The sequence below is a fragment of the Eremothecium sinecaudum genome, chromosome VII, assembly GCF_001548555.1.
Source record: "Eremothecium sinecaudum strain ATCC 58844 chromosome VII, complete sequence".
Classification (NCBI taxonomy): domain Eukaryota; kingdom Fungi; phylum Ascomycota; class Saccharomycetes; order Saccharomycetales; family Saccharomycetaceae; genus Eremothecium; species Eremothecium sinecaudum.
In genome coordinates this window covers 576076-594731 of record NC_030898.1, presented here as the reverse complement: position 1 = coordinate 594731, position 18656 = coordinate 576076, and the positions used below count along the sequence as shown (strand labels likewise).

Genomic DNA, 18656 nt, shown 5'->3' with positions numbered 1-18656 from the left:
ACTTATTTCATGGTATTATATTATAGATTAAGTTATTAAAGCCATTGATGGCTCATGCAAGAGAACGCAGTTGTAACTCTGTGAAGCACCCTTTGACATTGGCCAACCTTGTTACCGATGGACGTCACTGACACTAATCACGTGATTTTAGTCCAATAGAATTAACGTATTTGTATACGTATATAGTGAGATTTGAAGAGCTTGCTTTCGAGTTCATACATTTTAAGTACTATGTTGTAAAACGTAAAGAACGTTAATAAACTGGTCCAAAAGATTATATATATCGATTAATAGATAAAGTTAAAGATGGTTTCAGTATGTTAATTTATGCTCTATCACAATGCAGATATGAATCTGAAAGATCACTAGATTTGGGTTGTGATCAGATTAAATCTATTTACTAACAGTATTATCTCTTACAGTACTACTCTCAATTGGCAAGCAAACGTGCCCTTGGATTCGGTCCATTGACTTTGAAGAATTTGCTAAATTACAGTCCTAACTTAGCCGTATGGGGTGGTGCTTCAGCTGCTGCTATTTTGGTTTTTACTGAGAGCTGGCCAACATTCCAAGACCTACTTTTCAAAAGAATTCCATACTTCGGTTCTCACTGGGTCAAAGAGATTCCTCCAGAAGATTCTCCACAATAAACAGGCTTAAGAGTTCTTATTAGTATCTGTTACTTATTGTCGGTTCCCTTTGCCCAAAGTATTACACAATATTATCCTTCAGTGAAGACCTTGGTAGGAACAACAGATATTAACTGGTCAAGTTTTCATATTGTACATAATAAAAACCGCTACCAATTACATGGATATATTTATTGTGAAGTCAATCTTTTAGCTCAATATAGAACACTATAAGGGATTAATGTATAGTGAGAGTAATAAGTAAATGTTTCATCTATGTAGATCTATCCAATGCATATGGGACTAAAATTTGGCCCGACGTCATTGTAAATGTAGATCGCAATACAGTTACTTATTAATTGAACATACCCAAAGTGTACTGCATATGCTCTGACTAGTAGTATATATCAAAATGTCATACCAACATAAAAGTTAACGGAGCTAAAGTTACAGATATCGTAACATGATTTCCCGCCATATTTAACTATAGTTTAGAGGAGCTTCCAACTAGTTTAATAACGGAATTATTCAAGACCACTGCCCCTCTATTAATGTCGTATGCCTCAAAGATTATGGTGCCACCAGGTCCCTTCCAGGCTCTCAACCTTATGTCGTCCCCTGGGAAGACATAACCAGAAAATCTAGTTTTCAATTCGTCAAACGCTCCAAATTTATCATACAATTGTTTGATAGAGAGACCCAAGGTGCACAATCCGTGGAGAATTGGTTTCTTGAAACCTGCCATCCGGGCAACCATAAAGTCAACATGTAAAGGATTGTAATCTCCAGATAACCTGTACAATGAAGCTTGATTTGGAGAAGTAGGGATAACAACTTCGAAGTCAGGCTCAGTCTTCGGAGTCTCGATTGACATAGTCGCAAACTTCGGACGAGACTCTAGGTGTTCCTTTCCTTTCACAACTTGTGCACCTCTAACGAAGTAACTGTTCTCAGTATAAGCAAATGGAGTGTTGGTTTTCTTGTCCACAATCGTAGAACCATTTACTAGCAAAGCTGCTTTTTTACCCTTGTTCACCAAACTAACAACTTTATTGTCAACCCTGACTTTGGCAGCCGTAGGAATTGGGAATTGATTGATCTTCAAATATTGCTCTCCATGCAACAGCATTGCAAAATCGAAATTGTCAAGCATAGATGGGAAATCTGTGGAGGTTGCATTCATTGCTTGAACAATTGGATAAGTTGGTAATACCTGGAAGTTTGGCACATGTTCGTAAGTGTACTTTGCCTCTTTGGTAGTTGCACCCAAACTGATGTTATATAGGATAACGTCACGGTGATTGTATTCAAATTCTCCGTTTGCCTCCTTGTTGGCCTGAGCGACAGAAATCTGCTGCAAAACAGAACCGTTTGCGTCATTAATAGAGAGTGGGATCGTTGGACGGGAGAAGTCAGTTATTTCATTCCAGTGGTCTCTTATATATTCAGGGGCTACCACATCCAAAGAAATGACACCTTTGGCCCTTTGGAATCTTGTACGACCAATCCATCCACCTCCCGCTTCATACAACCAGTCGGTGCCTGAGCGGTACAGCTTTCCAAACTCTTCGGATGCCAAAGTCACAAGGAGAGGAGAAATCTGAGATGGGACGAAGTGGTTCTTCAATTCTTTTTCAGTAAATATGGTCTTCGTCATAGCAGTTTCAGCATATGGTGCAAGAACATAAACTCTGATTCCAAGTTTCTTACCTTCCACAGCAAGGGACTTTGAGAAACCAAGGATTGCTGCCTTAGCAGCAGCATAGTTAGCTTGCCCAAAGTTACCGTAAATACCAGATGTGGAAGTAGTGTTAATAATGACACCAGACTTTTTCTGTTGGAAGATTGGCCAAACTGCCTTGCTCAATTTAAATGTGGAGGTCAAATGAGTGTTCATGACAGCAGTCCACTCAGCATCAGTCATCTTAGCAAAGGAACGATCTCTTAGAATTCCTGCATTATTTACTAAGATATCCACAGTCCCGAAGGCCATCACTGCCTTCTTGATGATTTCTGCTCCATCAGTTACCACATCGTGCTGGTCTGGTGCAGCACGGCCTGCGCCATACAATCCATTAATTTCGTTAACAACTGCAGAAGGGTCCCTGATATCATTGACAAGAACTTTTGCACCGTATTTAGCGAACCATAAAGCATGCGATCTACCTAAGCCCGAGCCAGCTCCGGTAACAACCACAACCTTGTCTTTTAAAGAAGTAATCTTAACCTTTCCTGCAGGGTTGGTAACTACTCCCCTTGCCTTCTCAATTAAAGCATTATAGTCGACTGGTTGGTATGGATAGTCAACACTCTTGAAGGGCTTATTTTTGTTAAACTCCACAATACCTGGCATTTTCTCCAAGATGGCCTCGGGTGTGAAAAACTTCTCATCTGGATTGAATAGCTCACCAGCGGAACGCTCCCATCTTACCTGCCCATAGTAACCAGCAATAGGCTCGAAAATACCGTTTGTTGCACGGGTCTGTTCGTGAGTCAAGTACAAGACCATAGGAACAACCTTCTCAGGACCCATGACCTTGAGAATATGGGGAGGAATCAAGTTCTCCGTCATACGCGAGCGTGCCAAAGGAGCAATAACATTGACATTGATGTTATACTTCACACCCTCCTTTGCCAAAGTCTGTGAAAGCCCAACAAGACCCATTTTAGCAGCTGAGTAGTTCGTTTGGCCAAAATTACCGTACAACCCTGCAGGGGAAGCAGTGTTCATAATACGCCCGAACTTCTGCTGACGCATGTATGGCCAGACAGCCTTGCAAAGCTTGTAGGCCGCATTTAGATGCACATCTACCACAGCCTGGAAATTAGCCTCAGTCAACTTGCCAAAGGATGAATCACGCAAAATACCCGCGTTGTTAACTAACACGTCAACTCTACCAAAAGCATCAATCGCAGTCTTCACTATCTTCTCTCCGTCTGTAACAGAGTCGTAGTTCGCAACCGCAACACCTCCTGCGCTTTTAATTTCCTCGACAACAACATCAGCCGCACGGGTACTATGCCCAGAACCGCCAAGAGTTCCGCCAAGATCATTAACAACAACCTTCGCTCCGCGTTTTGCGTACTCAAGAGCATAGGACCTACCAATACCACCACCAGAGCCAGTGACTATAACCACCCTGTCCTTAAAACTAAGTTCCGACATGTTGTTATTTAGGATTCTCTTTTTTATGCAATAATAACCTCGCTTCGTTGTTTGTATATCTTATTAAAACTCAAGTTTACACTACAGAATTAACGCCACTATCAATAATAAACAATTAACAACAAATTAACAGCAATTGACAACTACGGTTAAACTCTTTAGTACTGATCGACAAACAAATTAAACCTTGTTACTACTTTTCAACCGCCCTTAAATCATATCAATGCCACGCCCCTTTTTATATACCAGTGATTTTTTCATTAGTTCCACAATCTCATAATCTCCGATCCTCGAAAAAAGAACATCCTAACTACGTACCCCAACATTCCACTTTTGGTTTAGTTATCATTATATGAGCGCTAATGTCTTTTTGAACGCGGATCGGTGCTTAGTAACTCTTCCGTCCTAATTTTCACGCTACCGGTTGGAGAAACATGACTGAAGATTCCGCGGGTATATCACGTGATCCCAGTTAAGCGCGAAGCACGTAGTTTCCGGTGCGAGTCATGTACTTAACACCTTTAAATGGCTTCACACCCTGAGGGAGACCGGAAGGAATGTTTATTGAGTTTACTCTAAGGCCGCTCGGTAATTGTCCACGGTTAGTATACGATACTGCGACATGAGTGGGGAAATTTGGAAGATGATTATCGTTGTGTTCGACGCAACCCCTTAAAACTGGAATAGAGCCAACCGGGGTCGTCTTGTCGAATATCCAAATACCCTGCGTATTGGAAAGGTTGTTTTCCCAGCCACCGTGGGTATTCCTTAGGACTCTGATTTTAGATTCAGCGGGTAGCGGAGGGAAGAAGACCGTCACACGCAGATTGTCTACGGAAGTCACGTGCGTGGAGTTAGCGATATTGCACTTTATTTCAAATTCGTCTTTCCGTGCGCCGAGCTTTGTAAGTAGTGATACGCTGACCAGACCGATGTTTGCGAGTTTTTTGCTATTATGGGGCATTGAGTCTAGGTCGATTTCGTATTGAGCAAGCGTAAATTTTCCATCTGGGGGTATGAAACGAAGACACGAGGGGTCGAAATTAGAACCCGACGGGTCAATGCAACGATGGAAAGCTGGCGAGGATATTTCATGGCCTGCGGTAGTGAGATTGAGCTGGATGGTTGGATTTCCACTTAGGTAGCACTTGATATCAATTTTACCGCTAATGCTTGCAGAGTTGACTGTTGGTGTGGCAGATGTTCGGGTCAATACAAGATTAATTGTTTCAATCACATCGACGTAGATTTCATTTGTGGTATGCTGAACGTTTGCCGAACGCCAGGGAACTATCTGGGATTGGCCCGCCATCCTTTTCGACGCTCCAAAAAGTTGATTAGGCTCCGCATTCTTGATTGAACTTGCAATTGTCTTAGTGGTGGAATTTATCACAGTAGAAAAGTCCTGGCGTATAGGAATAAGCTGCCTGAGCCGGTTACAATCTGTCTCTACTACTTCTCCAGAATCTAGCATACTATGCAGAAGAAGCGTTAGGCGATCATAATTGTTTACAAGCTTCGGAATGGTAAGCGTATCCTTGTCAAAGTAAGTCATTAAGGTCTCATCGTAATTTACCAGGAAAACCAATGGTGCCAATGGATTCTGTTCGCTTTTGCATAGGGCCCAATAGAACAAGTTCCTGGAAGTTGCGATGTACTTGTAAAGTGACGTGTCCTTAGTGATAGGAATAATATTATCTGCTAAACTCTCAACGTTCACTAGTTTATTATTAATTTGCTTAAAAGTAGGAGCCTGAGATGACAGGAGGAATTGGAATACTAGGTTGCTAATTTAGTTACTGTTAGTATGCACTTCATTGTAATATAATGCGAGTAAAACTTTATTGCAGATGACATACCGTTGAGAATCCGTTATATAGAATCCTATGAACATTTCGCAACAGAAAAACACAGTGATTGGGCCAGAAATACAGCACTTGCGCTTCTACAAGGGAGAAGATCGTATATGAGTCGTAAGTTACAGTTGATCTTTTATTCACTTTAAATTTTTAGCTTGTTACCCGGCCATCACCAGTTACATTTTAATATTGTACGCTACATATTATGAAGTCTCTCGTACTACTTACACCGCTCATTGAATCCTGTAAGAAGGACAATAAAACCAAGGTAAAACTATCAAATAAGTGCTAGTACGATTGGTTGTTGAGTAAAGATACATTCTGATTCATTCCGATTTCCTCCCTCTTTTTTGTTTTGTTTGCTGTGTTTGTTGTGAGCCTATTAGATTTACGGTGACGGCAGGGCCCCTCGATACAACGCAGAGAAAGGTTTGAATACTAGAATAGAGGACTTTAAAAATATTGTGCATTATGAATGGACAGAATCCATTTACAAATATCGGCACTCCGAACTTTAGCTTGTCGCAAATCCCACAACATATTCTGCAGAGCTTGACGCCAATGCAGCTGCAAATGATACAACAGCGACATCAACAGCTTTTACTGCAGCAGCAGCAGCAGCAATCAGCCGGTATGAATGCTCAGGATAGTGCTAGCCCGAATATTCCTAGTCGGATGAATGCCGCGGAGCGTGATCCGGCAAATGGTCAGGCAGCCCAATTTAACGCAGCGCAGAAAGCCCAACTGTTGAAGGCACAGCAGCAGCAATTGGCACTGATGCAGCAGCGTCAGCAGCAGCAGCAGCAACAACAACAACAACAACAACAACAACAACAACAACAACAACAACAACAACAACAGCAGACGCAGCCACAACAACCACCGCAACCGCAACAGCAGGCGCAACAGCAGTCTCAACAGCAGGCGCAACAGCAGTCTCAACAGCAGGCTCAACCTCAACCACAACAGCCGCCACAGCCTCAAACTCAGCCACAACATCAGCAACTAAAACCGCAGCCCATTCCGGGACAGACTATTAGCCTTCCACCTCAAATTGCCCAACTTCCGCCTCATTTACAATTACAGTGGCTAGGAAATTTGAAGCAGCAAGCGCTCGCAAAGGATAATGCAAATGCGGTTGCAATCATTACACAACTTCAACAACAAGTGCAAAACTCTATACAACAAAACCAAATACCGCAACATACTGCAGCTCAAAGTAACTTCACGGAAGCTGCTTCGTCCAGTGCACAACAGGCACAGATTCCTTTACAGTCTCCTTTGCAGCAGGCCCCAATCCAGGTGCCGCCTACTCATATACAACAAGCTGGAATGGGTCGAATGGTTCCTCAAAACCGAATACCACAACCTCAGGCATCTTCTCCACAACAACAGCATACTCCACATTCTGGACCCTCACCAATGATGATACAGAAGCTAACACCAACGCCAACTACAGAGCCGGAGTTGCCGAAGTACCAAACAATCTATGAGAATCCTAAGGAAGGGACTCTTTCGTCTTCAGACGCATGGTCACGGCTGCTAAAGTCGCAAGGTGTCGAGCCTTCTTCTGATCTATTGCTGTACGAGCAAATTATCTCTCGAGACCAGCTGAATACACTTCAAGTTGTGAAGGAGCGAGCCGGCTACGAACCAATTAGCAAATTTGGATTCAGTAACAAGGAATACTTAACGCGACTTTTACAGGACCTAAATTACTATAAAGAGTTGAAGAATACAAGAATGAAGTCTATCACGAACACCTCGCAGGGTATCTTATCGAAAAGCATTTGGGGAGATGGTTATTCAGGTTACGGAAATGGGATTACCAACACTCCGACGACTGTTATAACAGGGGTGGACAATACTACTCGGTACGTACCATTGAATTTAGTTTATGACGTTGCCATGCAAAACGAGATTGAAGAGCTTGTTCCCATTAGGCTAGAATTCGATGCCGAAAGAGATAGATTCTCCTTAAGGGACACATTCCTCTGGAATAGAAACGAAAAACTAGTCCAAATTGAAGAATTCGTTACGAAAATGCTCGAAGATTACCGATTTGCACAGCCTTCACTATACAGAGAAACCGTTTTGAATAGTGTAAGGGAGCAACTCAACGACTTTCAGCCTGATCCATTTAGACAGCCACGGAAAACAAGCAGGATAGGCGGAGATGATATGCGTATTAAAGTAGTTCTGGACATTGTCGTTGGACAGAATGAACTTTTTGATTCTATTGAGTGGGATATCTCCAACCCAGACAACGACCCGGAGGAGTTTGCCCAGATCATGTGTGAAGAACTGAAGCTGCCAGGTGAATTTGCTACCGCCATCTCACACTCTATCAGAGAACAAGTTCACATATACCATAAAGCACTAGCCTTAGTTGGCTATAAGTTCAATGGTTCATTTGTGGAAGAAGATGACATCAGATCTCGTCTGCTTCCCGTCATAACACTGGACGAAGTTTATCGCTCAACTACTGATATAAAACATTACACCCCTACCATGACCCATATTTCGCCTCTTGAGCTCGAGAGGCTTGACAAAGACAAGGACCGTGACACTAGGCGTAAGCGGAGGCAGGTGAGATTCAATAGGCGTGGAACCACTGCTATTGCCGACGCTTCCATGCCTGATCTTAGTGACATACCAAAAACTTTCCGTATCCCAGTTCCCTCAACAATTCTACCTGGTGGAATTGATCTTGGTCCTCCAGCAGGTTCATATACTCTTGTAACAACCACCCGCCAGATTCCAAGACCGCTCAAGCCCAGACCACTCGAGTCACCATGTCGTATTATTATGCACGAAAGGGGACGAAGCCTTTTATTAAGAATAAAACTTCCCAACTCAATTAAATTTAACACTATGATTACACCACAGCAGACAATGATGAACTCACAAATTGCACAGAAGGCCCCTTCATCAACTGGAGCCCCTAACTTATCAGGTCCTTCTGCGCCACAGCTTTCCCAACAACATGTTCCTAGTCCTTCAATTGACACCCCGGACGAGAATTATATATCTGAGGATTAGAAAAAGCCAAGGGCAGAATTCCTACTTTTAAATAACACTTAAAATCACCATTGGCTGTATAACGGGCTATTTTAAGTCTTTAGAGGTCATTCCTGCACTTCTTATAGTTTGAAATTACCTTATAGAGTGCCCATTCTGTTATACTTGTGTTATTTTCTATTACCCTCGCAATATAATGATAAATATTAATATTGTAATAAATTACTTTCTAGGATTAAGCTGCTACTCTACACATAAACATAAGTAAATATTGGGGCTCATATAGGGCACCCTAAAATTTATCTTAAGAGAGTCATGTCAGCTAGAGATGATTTTAACCCTGTTAGATCTATTATAGACCAGCATTTTTTTTTTCTTTCTTTCTGAAGGCCCTTTAATATTACATTGTAAATGAGTAATCGATGATAAGTCATAGTCAAAATTATTCCGACGGAGTCCAGTTTAAAAGTCTGCTCATTATCATGAACCTATAAAATTACATGCCTTCGGTAAGCTTTTATCAGCTTTATTTGATTAACCATTAAACAACGATGGTAGCTAAATCAGATATCACTCCACTTCATTCAGTACTAGCAGGTTCAGTAGCTGGCGCCATTGAGGGAACAATTACTTACCCTTTTGAATTTGCCAAAACTAGGCTTCAACTGGCTGAAAAAAAAGCTGGAGCTTCCAGAAACCCGTTGGTATTAATTTACTCTACTGTGAGAAATCAAGGTCTTAGCGCTTTATATGTTGGATGTCCGGCGTTTGTCGTGGGTAATACTGCGAAGGCTGGCATCAGATTTCTGGGGTACGACACGTTGAAAAACTTGCTCAAAGAACCCGAAACGGGAAAGCTTAGTGGGATATCTAGTATAGCTGCCGGTATTGGTGCAGGTCTCTTCGAATCTATCTTTGCAGTAACGCCATTCGAAGCAATCAAGACTGCGCTGATTGACGACAGACAAGCCAAAGTACCCAAATACCAAAATAATGGTCGTTTATTTTTGTTTAATTACACATCATTAGTGAGTGACCTGGGCTTGAGGGGCATATATAGTGGTTTAGTTCCCGTTGCGTTAAGGCAAATGGCAAATCAAGCTGTTAGATTTGGTTGTTATAACAAGATTCAAAATGCTGTGAAGGAATACACGAACACCCCGCCCACTAAGTCGCTTTCGGTAGTAAATACATTTGTCGCTGGAAGCATCAGCGGTGTGGTTACAGTGTACGCCACTATGCCCATTGATACCATTAAAACTAGAATGCAGTCATTAAGCGCGTCACAGTATTCATCTACCCTCGATTGCTTTGTGACTGTGGTAAGAGATGAAGGTGTTAAGACACTATGGAAGGGTGCAACTCCAAGACTAGGACGCTTAATACTGTCTGGTGGTATAGTGTTTACTACATATGAGCAGATTATTAAATTGTTATCCAAGAATTAGTCTGCTTAATGCCGTAGTTTTTATCCATAATTCTATACATAGAGTGTGCTTAACATTCACTAAGGACTTATTGTATTTAACTTGTCCAGGAATTCTACTTATACAAAGCCACGTTGTCTCATACTGGCTGAGGCTCTGCTCCTGAGAGGAATTTACGTTCTTTTCGTTTAACTGCGGTATAGTCATACACGCTCTTGATTAGTATGAACAAGCCGAATATTATTAGGAGAATAGAAAGCGCAGGAGCATCACTTCGCTGCTCTATCAGACCATGTGATAGCTGTGATTTGAAATTGTGTTGAGGAGTATCTGAAGACAGATATTGGTGCGGATTCTCAAAATCATTTGGATTTTGTACGTCATATCTATTCAATTCATTACTCTTTCCCACCTTACTAGTAACATCCCTTGGTAACATGCTGTAACCATATTGCATAAAAGTGAAACCAAGACCAAACCTCGAACCATGTCGAGCAGCGTGCGATGTGTGCAAAATATAGGTCATCAGAAAACCAATAAACTGAAAACTCGAGCTTATTATTAGATTCCACAAGCAGTTAACGATGTTGCCGACTGGAAGACCATCTATGCAAATTTCATTATAAAGTAGGCCAACACCATCCTCATCAACACCGTAGTATGGAGGAACCATATCTGCTGCTGCCTCGTCATAAGTAGGCGGTTTGTCGCTGTCAGTGTTTTCCACAGATCCGCTTCGGTCGGGTTTCGCCGCCAAATTACTAAAAACTCCATCGGCATGAGCTCCCACATGAGCACCACGAGAGCTGGCGTACCTTTCAAGGTCCTCGTTACGCTTGAAAAGCCTATCGAGGATGTTGAAACTCCTCGCCAACGAATTCAAGTGGCGCTGCATCCTCGAGCGTATTACTTCCTGGGGCCGCTGCCGGTGCTCTGATGCTCCGTCATCTAAATTATCTCCTGGCTGACCACCTGCACCATCCTCCATATTTTGCAACAGGGGATCCCGCGGCCGATCTACAGACCCCCCAGAAGAGCTATTTCCCATCGAGCTAGATCCAACTATGGTATTATTGTTCATTACCGCTAATATTTTCTTATCCCCTCCTATTTCTACACGACAATCTTCCCTAACACAAACGACAACTTAAAAGCTTCTAAAGCCCAAACTTGTGGTATTATCCTTGGAATCCTATGAATTCACTAATCCAAAATAGCAAATTGTCCCTTGTGTTATTACCCCAGAAATGAGTTTAAAATGATAAACAAGCGACTTTAATATTTTTTTTAGTAAGGTAAGTCAGCATCCACTATTTATAATGCTGACACCGAAATCAAAATCCAGAAAACCTGCTGAATTGAACCAAGTTTGAGTATATATGTATCCAAAAACCCTCTTAATATATAAATTTCAAATATTAGCAACGAATAAAGCAATTATATTCACGTTCCCTTGAACTGTATTACTATACAGGTTTTATATATTGACAAGTTTTATGGTGAAAAAAAAATGCCTTTGTCTATTTATAACGAAATCAAATAACAACATCATTGAATAATTAAATCTGTAACAGGAGCAATACCATTGTTGAGCGGTTAAATTGGATATCCATTCAAGCTTACATTTAAGCATATTTTTTTATAGGAAGTTTTGAGTGTATGCAAAGAGCATTCCAGGTAGAACTATATTGACTGTATTATAAAGTTGCCCCAGGGCTTAAAAGATAGTTATTTCTAATGAAGAAACTTGAGCAGTCTTCCAATGATGAATCTAATAGCAATGTTACCGCAGTAGTTGAATTTCATCCCCCGGTCGATAAAGGAAGTCTAGAATACATTGTTAAATCAGGTATTGCTGGTGGTGTAGCCGGGTCATGTGCAAAAACTCTAATTGCACCTTTAGACCGTATCAAAATCCTTTTCCAGACGTCTAACCCACATTATAAGAGGTATGCTGGTTCTATGAGTGGTATGGTCCTGGCCGGAAAGGAAATTTTAATTAATGATGGTTTTCGGGGCTTTTTCCAGGGTCACTCAGCTACTCTTGTCAGGATTTTCCCTTATGCTGCCATTAAATTTATTGCATACGAACAAATTCGGTCGTTTATTATTCCATCATATCATTATGAATCGCATTGGCGGAGATTGCTTAGCGGTTCGCTATCCGGCCTATGTTCTATATTTGTTACCTATCCCTTGGATGTTATTCGTGTAAGAATGGCTTATGAGACAAAGCGGTCCAATGTTAGCATTATTAAAATACTAAAAGATATTTACTCAGGTCCTATCAGTGAAAAACTAGCATCCAAACCATACGTCCCAAAATGGTTCCCCCATTGGTGTAATTTTTATCGTGGATATACCCCATCTGTAATTGGCATGATACCGTACGCTGGGGTATCATTCTTTGCTCATGACTTATTCCATGACATTCTCAGATGTCCTATGTTATCACAGTATTCTGTATTACCTGAGGGCCGGGATAACCCATATGATCGATCTATTCCATTAAAAAGTTGGGCCCAGTTAGTTGCTGGTGGGTTAGCTGGTATAGCCTCGCAAACAGCAGCATATCCATTTGAAATCATCAGGCGTCGACTACAAGTTGCCACGCTTTCCAGTTCATCACAAGGACAGTTTCTAGGTATAAATGAAATAGCAAAAATAATTTACAAAGAGAGCGGCTGGCGTGGATTCTTTGTTGGATTAAGCATTGGTTATCTGAAGGTCACACCAATGGTAGCATGCTCTTTTTACGTTTACGAAAGAATGAAATGGTATTTACAAATATGACATTCCAGACCACGCAAATGACTTCACTTGGAGAACTGGGACACTAATACCAAAAAATCAAAAGACCTTGTTTCTTGTTCATAGAGAAGCAATATATCCGTCCACTAATAACATGTTTTATATTAGATAGATTGAATGGTCGTTGCTGTATTTATGTAATTATCTTTTATCTGAATTGTGAATAGTACTTTTCCTCACTAAATCTTTGGTTTATCAAATTGAGGACTTCAGCAGAGTAAACTTGTTCCAAGGTTTCGGAACCATTCAAGACGCGCTCTTCATGGGCAGCTTGTTCTTCTTTAGTCATAATTACAACATTTTGTAAAGATACCGGTTTAGATGGATCCCACTTTGACAAAGTTAACCGCGTAGAATACCCGCTGATTGGTGACTTGCCACGGAAAACCTCCTCTAGTATATATCCAATATCGTTAACTGAGACTGGAACACGCTGGTCTGGGATACCAATTCGAGACGTTTGGCCAACCAGCGAGTTATAGATACCGTCATACACCTTAATTCTGTTTTTTCCTACAATAGGTTCCATCGGATAACCGGCTATTTTGCACATAACCCAAGTAGCAATTGTCAGACCAAACACACCCGGCATAGTAGTCAACACTGGAAGCACTCTTACCCGGAAATCCTTTAGGGCGCTTAGTTCCTCAACGTTACCCTTTTGGAATTCTTCCTCGGGCAAAGGAAGCAGTTTTGCCTTTTTAGGATCCGGTTTCTCTGCACTAAACACAACTGGAATACCTTTTGTAATACCCCGCAGCTTTAATCTCCTTCTTATACTACGCGCTAAAGGGTCCTCCTCAGTCATGCTCAAATCACCAACGTTAATCCTAGTAGGATCAGACTTTGTCGCAGCGCCCATCGACGCAATGACTGGGATCTTTTTCTTATAGACATACTCCAAAAGATCAACCTTCGTCGTGATGTTATCAATACAATCGATCACAAAAGTAGGTTTATCAAGCCCATCCTCTCCAAATATCAAACGGTCTGCGCTTTCCTTGTTCCAAAGTTCATTAACAGCTTCAATTTTACACCATGGAGCAATTTTTAACATGTGCTCTTTGAGAACATCAACCTTGGATAAACCCACATCGTATGTGTTCGCACAGCTATGTCTGTTCAAAGAACTCAAGGATACCTGGTCAAAATCAATGATTTTCAATTTGGTGCAACCAGAGCGCACTAACATTGCTACCACCCATGATCCAACACCACCTGCACCGACAACGATAAAGTATTGATTTTTCAGATTTTCCATACCTTGTTCTCCAAAAAATGCATAGTTACGAGCAAGTTGCTCGCGATAAAGTTCATCGTCATAACCATTTGTGGAACGAATTCTTTTTGCCAGTTGAATATCTTTGTCGTTCACATCACTCTTGCCATATTTTAACGAATATAAGTGGTACAAAGATTCTACTGCCTTTGTAACAGCTACAGTTACAACTGCGGTACCTAGGACCCATTTCCAACGGTTCTCTTGTGCCATTGTAGTCTATAAAGCCGACACCCGTTTAGCGATGACGATTGATGGGTTCTTTGATTTCAAGATCTTTTCGTATCAAAGAAGAAAAGTTGGAAAAAAAAGAAATGTGATTATCGCGAAACTTTTATACATAGAGATATGATTTTTCATACATCTTCAAACTCAGCATCCAGTTCTTCTTCATCCTCATCGTCATCATCGTTCATACCTTTATCTTGCTGCTCATCTGTTCGAGCAGAGTTACCACTTTCATCGTTGTTGGAGACTACGGAATCTTTCGTAACATTCTCTAATCCTATCTCTTCAAGATCTTTCATATCTTCGTCCTCCTCTTCCTCACCATTTCCATCTCCTATAACATCTTCAAACTCCTCCTCATCTTCTTCTTCATCTTCATCGTCATCTTCGTCTTCCATAGCTTGTTTCTTAGCCAATTTGGCGTAGTATTCTGCCAGGGCTCGTTCGGCCTCCTTGTTCGCGAGAGTTTGTTGGTTTACACCTTGTCTGTAATCTGCAAAATCGTTACTTCCATCTTCTTCATCTTGACCTTCATCAATTTCTTCTTCAACCTTGACTTCTGCACTGTTGGGGGCACTTTCACCTGATGCTTCAGCTTCATCACCATCTAATCTACCCAAACTCTTACCAATGGTACTGTTTTCGTGCCATGTAGGTAATGCATTTTGCTTCCGCTTCTCTTCCGCTTTACGCTCCTGTAGTTCTTTCTGGGCCAGCTCATCGCTTGCAGTAGTAATATTAACATGTAATGTGGCCTGGGATCTTTGACCGGCCCTCCTGCTGCTTTCGTTGCTGAGGGATTCGCCAGGCTGGAACATTTTACTCCTTCTAGTTCTTGGATTCATTGTGTAGGATGCAGCAGAGTTATTTTGAGGTGGGATCAGTCTTGCCAATGCTGTTTCGAAAGTGTTCTCTTCAATCATAGAATCATCAATTTTTTTCAAATAGTCAATTATGGGCTGTACCTGGTCCATAAGCCTATTCAAGCGCATTTGTTTCTCTTTACATTTCTTCCCAGAATCATCCTCAACCAGTGGCTCTTCACACAAGCTGCACAGGAACTGAGTTTTCTCAAAATTCAGTAGTGAAACCGCTTCCAACTGACTATACTTCGAGTTGCACACAGGACACATATATCCTTGGGGAGCACTGTTGCTGTCTAAATCTTCCTTCATTTTAGAAACTAGTTGATGCACTTTCCACTTAATAGCATCAATTGCTTGAGGATATTTAATGTAATAATAGTAGCGCCTTAAACTTCTAGAATTATAAGAAAACTCCTGTTGCGAATGGGTGGCCACCAGCATATCATCAACTAACGTAGAAGTAAGTGCCCGTAATTCAGGTCTTTTGATACCCAACAGGTGAGCCAAATCCTCTTCTGAAAGAACAGAGTGGAATAATATCGCATCAAGAACTAAGACATACGAATTCGAATAAAAACCACGGACCACAAATTGCAACAAGCTCTTTACTATTTCATCTATAGGTCTATCCATTATAATATCAAATACAACAATTAATGCCTTATCAACCTTCTTATACCTCTTGTATGTCCTGTTTGCTGTATCGCCATTGAATAGTATATGTAAAAAGTCGTATTTTTTCTATATTATAAACGAAGGTAAAAAACGTAACAGATAGTTAACAGTACTATAATATTAACAATAAAACAAAACTTACTAGATATGTCATTATATGTAGGTATTTACAATGCATATGTTCTCAATCGGTGCAATTAATTGCTCTATAAAAGGTGAGAAGTCTTTTTCTGGTTTTTATATGGAATAGATTTAATCATCAGTATTGGTGAGTATGAACCCTTGGATCATAATTTACCTTCACCAACGGTCTATATTCTGGCTTCCACATTTGCTTAATAACCCACTGTAGACAAGAATCAAAGTCTCTTGGAACTTTAACATGTACCTCTGAAGTTTGACCATTTACGGTCTCTTGCTCGACACGAGCCAAACCCTCCTTCAAAGCTTCCAAGATAACGGCAGTAGCGACCTTTGCAGATGTGTCACTGATATCCTCCAAAGGTGGTAATAGACCTGGTCTAGAGTCACCTGGCTTTAGAGGAGACAAAGAAGCAAGCTGGTTGACAGCAGCTGAAATCATTTTGTCACTAATGACAGATGCACGGGACAAAACAGCTCCCAATCCAATACCAGGGAAAGAGAAACAGTTGTTGTTCTCGGAGATACGGTAGCCATTAACCATTGGGAAAGGAGAACCAGTAGCAACCAATGCCTTGTAGTCAGTCCACTCGAGCAAGTCCTCTGGGACCGCCTCGTGCAATCTGGTAGGATTAGACAAGGGGAAGATAATTGGTCTTTCGTTGTGCTTGAGCATTTCCTGCACGACAGCCTTGTTGAAAGCACCTGCTTGGGTAGAACAGCCAATCAAACATGTTGGCTTGACACGAGCAACAACTTCAACTAAAGCGGTAGTATTTACGCCCTCCCATTCAGCATCGTCCTTGGAGAAAACACTTTGACCTGGGGTTATAGAGTCCCTCATAGAGTCCAAAATCAAACCTCTTCTGTCCATTAGATATATCTTAGAGCGGGCCTCTTCGATAGTAATCCCGCTTGTGACCATATGGCTAACAATCTGATCTGCTATACCCAAACCAGCAGATCCAGCTCCGTAGACCAAAATTCTAGAGGATAACAAGTCTCTGTTGGTGTGCTTCAAAGCAGCTAAGAAGGATGCCATGACAACTGCACCAGTTCCCTGAATGTCATCATTGAAACATGGGAGCTGCGTACGGTATCTTTCTAGCAATGGTCTACCGGTGGTAACACCAAAGTCCTCAAAATGAAGCACGGCGCTAGGGAATCTCCTCTTAACAGCCTTGATAAACTTATCGACAAATTCGTCGTATTGTCTGCCTCTAATACGAGCGAATCTGTTACCCATGTATAGCTCATCACGTGCCAACTTCTTGTTGTTGGTACCGACGTCTAGGGTCACTGGCAACACACGTCCTGGGTGGATACCGCCACAAAGAGTCATCAAAGCCAACTTGGAAATGGCGATTCTGATACCACCAATACCCTGGTCACCAATACCTAGAATACCCTCTCCATCGGAAACAACAATGTAGTCGATGTCCTTGCACTCACCGTAGGCTGACAAACGAGCATCGATGGAATCGGGCTCAGTTATGTCCAAAAATACACCTTCAGGTCTTCTGAAACGGTGAGAGTAAGCAGCAATAGCATCACCTTCCGTAGGCGTGTAAATAATAGGCACTAGTTCGCGAATGTGCCTTCTCACCAACTCAAAAAATAAAACTTTGTTCTGCATCCTCATCGATGTCATAAAATCATTCTTAGCTAACGGAGTCTTGAGGTAACAAACCTGCTTGTAAGCACGCTCCACCTGCTCGTCCAAAGTATTGACTTGAGGTGGAAGAAGACCTTCTAGTCCAAACGCAGCACGCTCTTCCAGAGTAAACGCAGAGCCTTTGTTAAACAAAGGTGAGTTAAGCAATTGGAACCCAGATAGCGGACACTCAACTGGACCTTCTACTGATAACCTACTAACTTTCGATTCGACATCAGCACCAAGGCCACCATTTAGTGCTCCCACACCAGCAGAGTCCGTAGCTGCTGTAATCTTTCCACAGGTCGTCAGACCCCTAGCAACTGTTTTCAACATCGTCTTTTTAAGTAATGAGCATTCAATATCTATCACTGCTAACACAAAAACAGAAAATGCATCTCATAAAGAAGCCAATATATATCAGACGCTTTAAAACTGCTTTATAAAATGCCCAGTGTCCAGCGGCTTTCTCACGTGATTGCCGATGCTGAAGAGTTTGCATATAATCTTAGAATCAAAAGAAACTTCGTTGCGAACTTCTTCGAAGAAAAGCGTATAGAAAAAAAAAAAGAGGCGCTAAAAGTGCTTATTGAAGCCGACCACGGGTTTCTTCGCCTGATTGCTCCGACACTGAACAAGCCAAGGACTAATTATATCGAAATACGGCATCCCAAATAAAGCCTGTATTAGATATTGTAGTAGTATATGGCGCGCAATAGGTGAAAATGCAGAGCTCAAGAAAACGTTGGAGACGGCTGAGGCTGCGGTGCCCCAAAGTTCTCCGTAGACAACGGAACCCGGCGAAAAACGTAATGATTAAAATAGTTCAAGTTTATAATAGTCAGTTTATAATAAGGTTGGTGGAGAAAGGCATCGCATACTCCGTTGAGGGTGACAGTT

General features: G+C 41.6%; 10 protein-coding genes across 10 annotated transcripts; 4 read left to right on the top strand and 6 right to left on the bottom strand.

The window, feature by feature from the left end:
* Positions 1-306: 306 nt before the first annotated feature.
* On the top strand, positions 307-650 carry QCR10 (ubiquinol--cytochrome-c reductase subunit 10; the record flags this gene model as incomplete). Its single annotated transcript, XM_018133551.1, has 2 exons — positions 307-315; positions 423-650. The coding sequence occupies 2 exons, from the start codon at positions 307-309 to the stop codon at positions 648-650; spliced, it is 237 nt and encodes a 78-aa protein (XP_017989286.1).
* Positions 651-1113: 463 nt separating this feature from the next.
* Positions 1114-3795, bottom strand: FOX2 (bifunctional hydroxyacyl-CoA dehydrogenase/enoyl-CoA hydratase FOX2; the record flags this gene model as incomplete). Its single annotated transcript, XM_018133552.1, has 1 exon — positions 1114-3795. One exon carries the CDS (start codon positions 3793-3795, stop codon positions 1114-1116), a length of 2682 nt encoding a protein of 893 aa, XP_017989285.1.
* A 472-nt stretch (positions 3796-4267) lies between these two features.
* On the bottom strand, positions 4268-5689 carry APM3 (Apm3p; the record flags this gene model as incomplete). The annotated part of the gene is made up of 2 exons (XM_018133553.1): positions 4268-5582; positions 5655-5689. 2 exons carry the CDS (start codon positions 5687-5689, stop codon positions 4268-4270), a joined length of 1350 nt encoding a protein of 449 aa, XP_017989284.1.
* A 436-nt stretch (positions 5690-6125) lies between these two features.
* On the top strand, positions 6126-8696 carry SNF5 (Snf5p; the record flags this gene model as incomplete). Its single annotated transcript, XM_018133554.1, has 1 exon — positions 6126-8696. One exon carries the CDS (start codon positions 6126-6128, stop codon positions 8694-8696), a length of 2571 nt encoding a protein of 856 aa, XP_017989283.1.
* A 530-nt stretch (positions 8697-9226) lies between these two features.
* CTP1 (Ctp1p) lies at positions 9227-10123 on the top strand (the record flags this gene model as incomplete). Its single annotated transcript, XM_018133555.1, has 1 exon — positions 9227-10123. One exon carries the CDS (start codon positions 9227-9229, stop codon positions 10121-10123), a length of 897 nt encoding a protein of 298 aa, XP_017989282.1.
* Positions 10124-10241: 118 nt separating this feature from the next.
* Positions 10242-11183, bottom strand: BSD2 (Bsd2p; the record flags this gene model as incomplete). The annotated part of the gene is made up of 1 exon (XM_018133556.1): positions 10242-11183. The coding sequence occupies one exon, from the start codon at positions 11181-11183 to the stop codon at positions 10242-10244; it is 942 nt and encodes a 313-aa protein (XP_017989281.1).
* A 656-nt stretch (positions 11184-11839) lies between these two features.
* On the top strand, positions 11840-12895 carry LEU5 (coenzyme A transporter; the record flags this gene model as incomplete). Its single annotated transcript, XM_018133557.1, has 1 exon — positions 11840-12895. The coding sequence occupies one exon, from the start codon at positions 11840-11842 to the stop codon at positions 12893-12895; it is 1056 nt and encodes a 351-aa protein (XP_017989280.1).
* A 166-nt stretch (positions 12896-13061) lies between these two features.
* Positions 13062-14405, bottom strand: TCD2 (tRNA threonylcarbamoyladenosine dehydratase; the record flags this gene model as incomplete). Its single annotated transcript, XM_018133558.1, has 1 exon — positions 13062-14405. One exon carries the CDS (start codon positions 14403-14405, stop codon positions 13062-13064), a length of 1344 nt encoding a protein of 447 aa, XP_017989279.1.
* A 143-nt stretch (positions 14406-14548) lies between these two features.
* Positions 14549-15919, bottom strand: TFA1 (transcription factor TFIIE subunit TFA1; the record flags this gene model as incomplete). The annotated part of the gene is made up of 1 exon (XM_018133559.1): positions 14549-15919. The coding sequence occupies one exon, from the start codon at positions 15917-15919 to the stop codon at positions 14549-14551; it is 1371 nt and encodes a 456-aa protein (XP_017989278.1).
* Positions 15920-16220: 301 nt separating this feature from the next.
* On the bottom strand, positions 16221-18092 carry MAE1 (malate dehydrogenase (oxaloacetate-decarboxylating); the record flags this gene model as incomplete). Its single annotated transcript, XM_018133560.1, has 1 exon — positions 16221-18092. One exon carries the CDS (start codon positions 18090-18092, stop codon positions 16221-16223), a length of 1872 nt encoding a protein of 623 aa, XP_017989277.1.
* Positions 18093-18656: the final 564 nt, after the last annotated feature.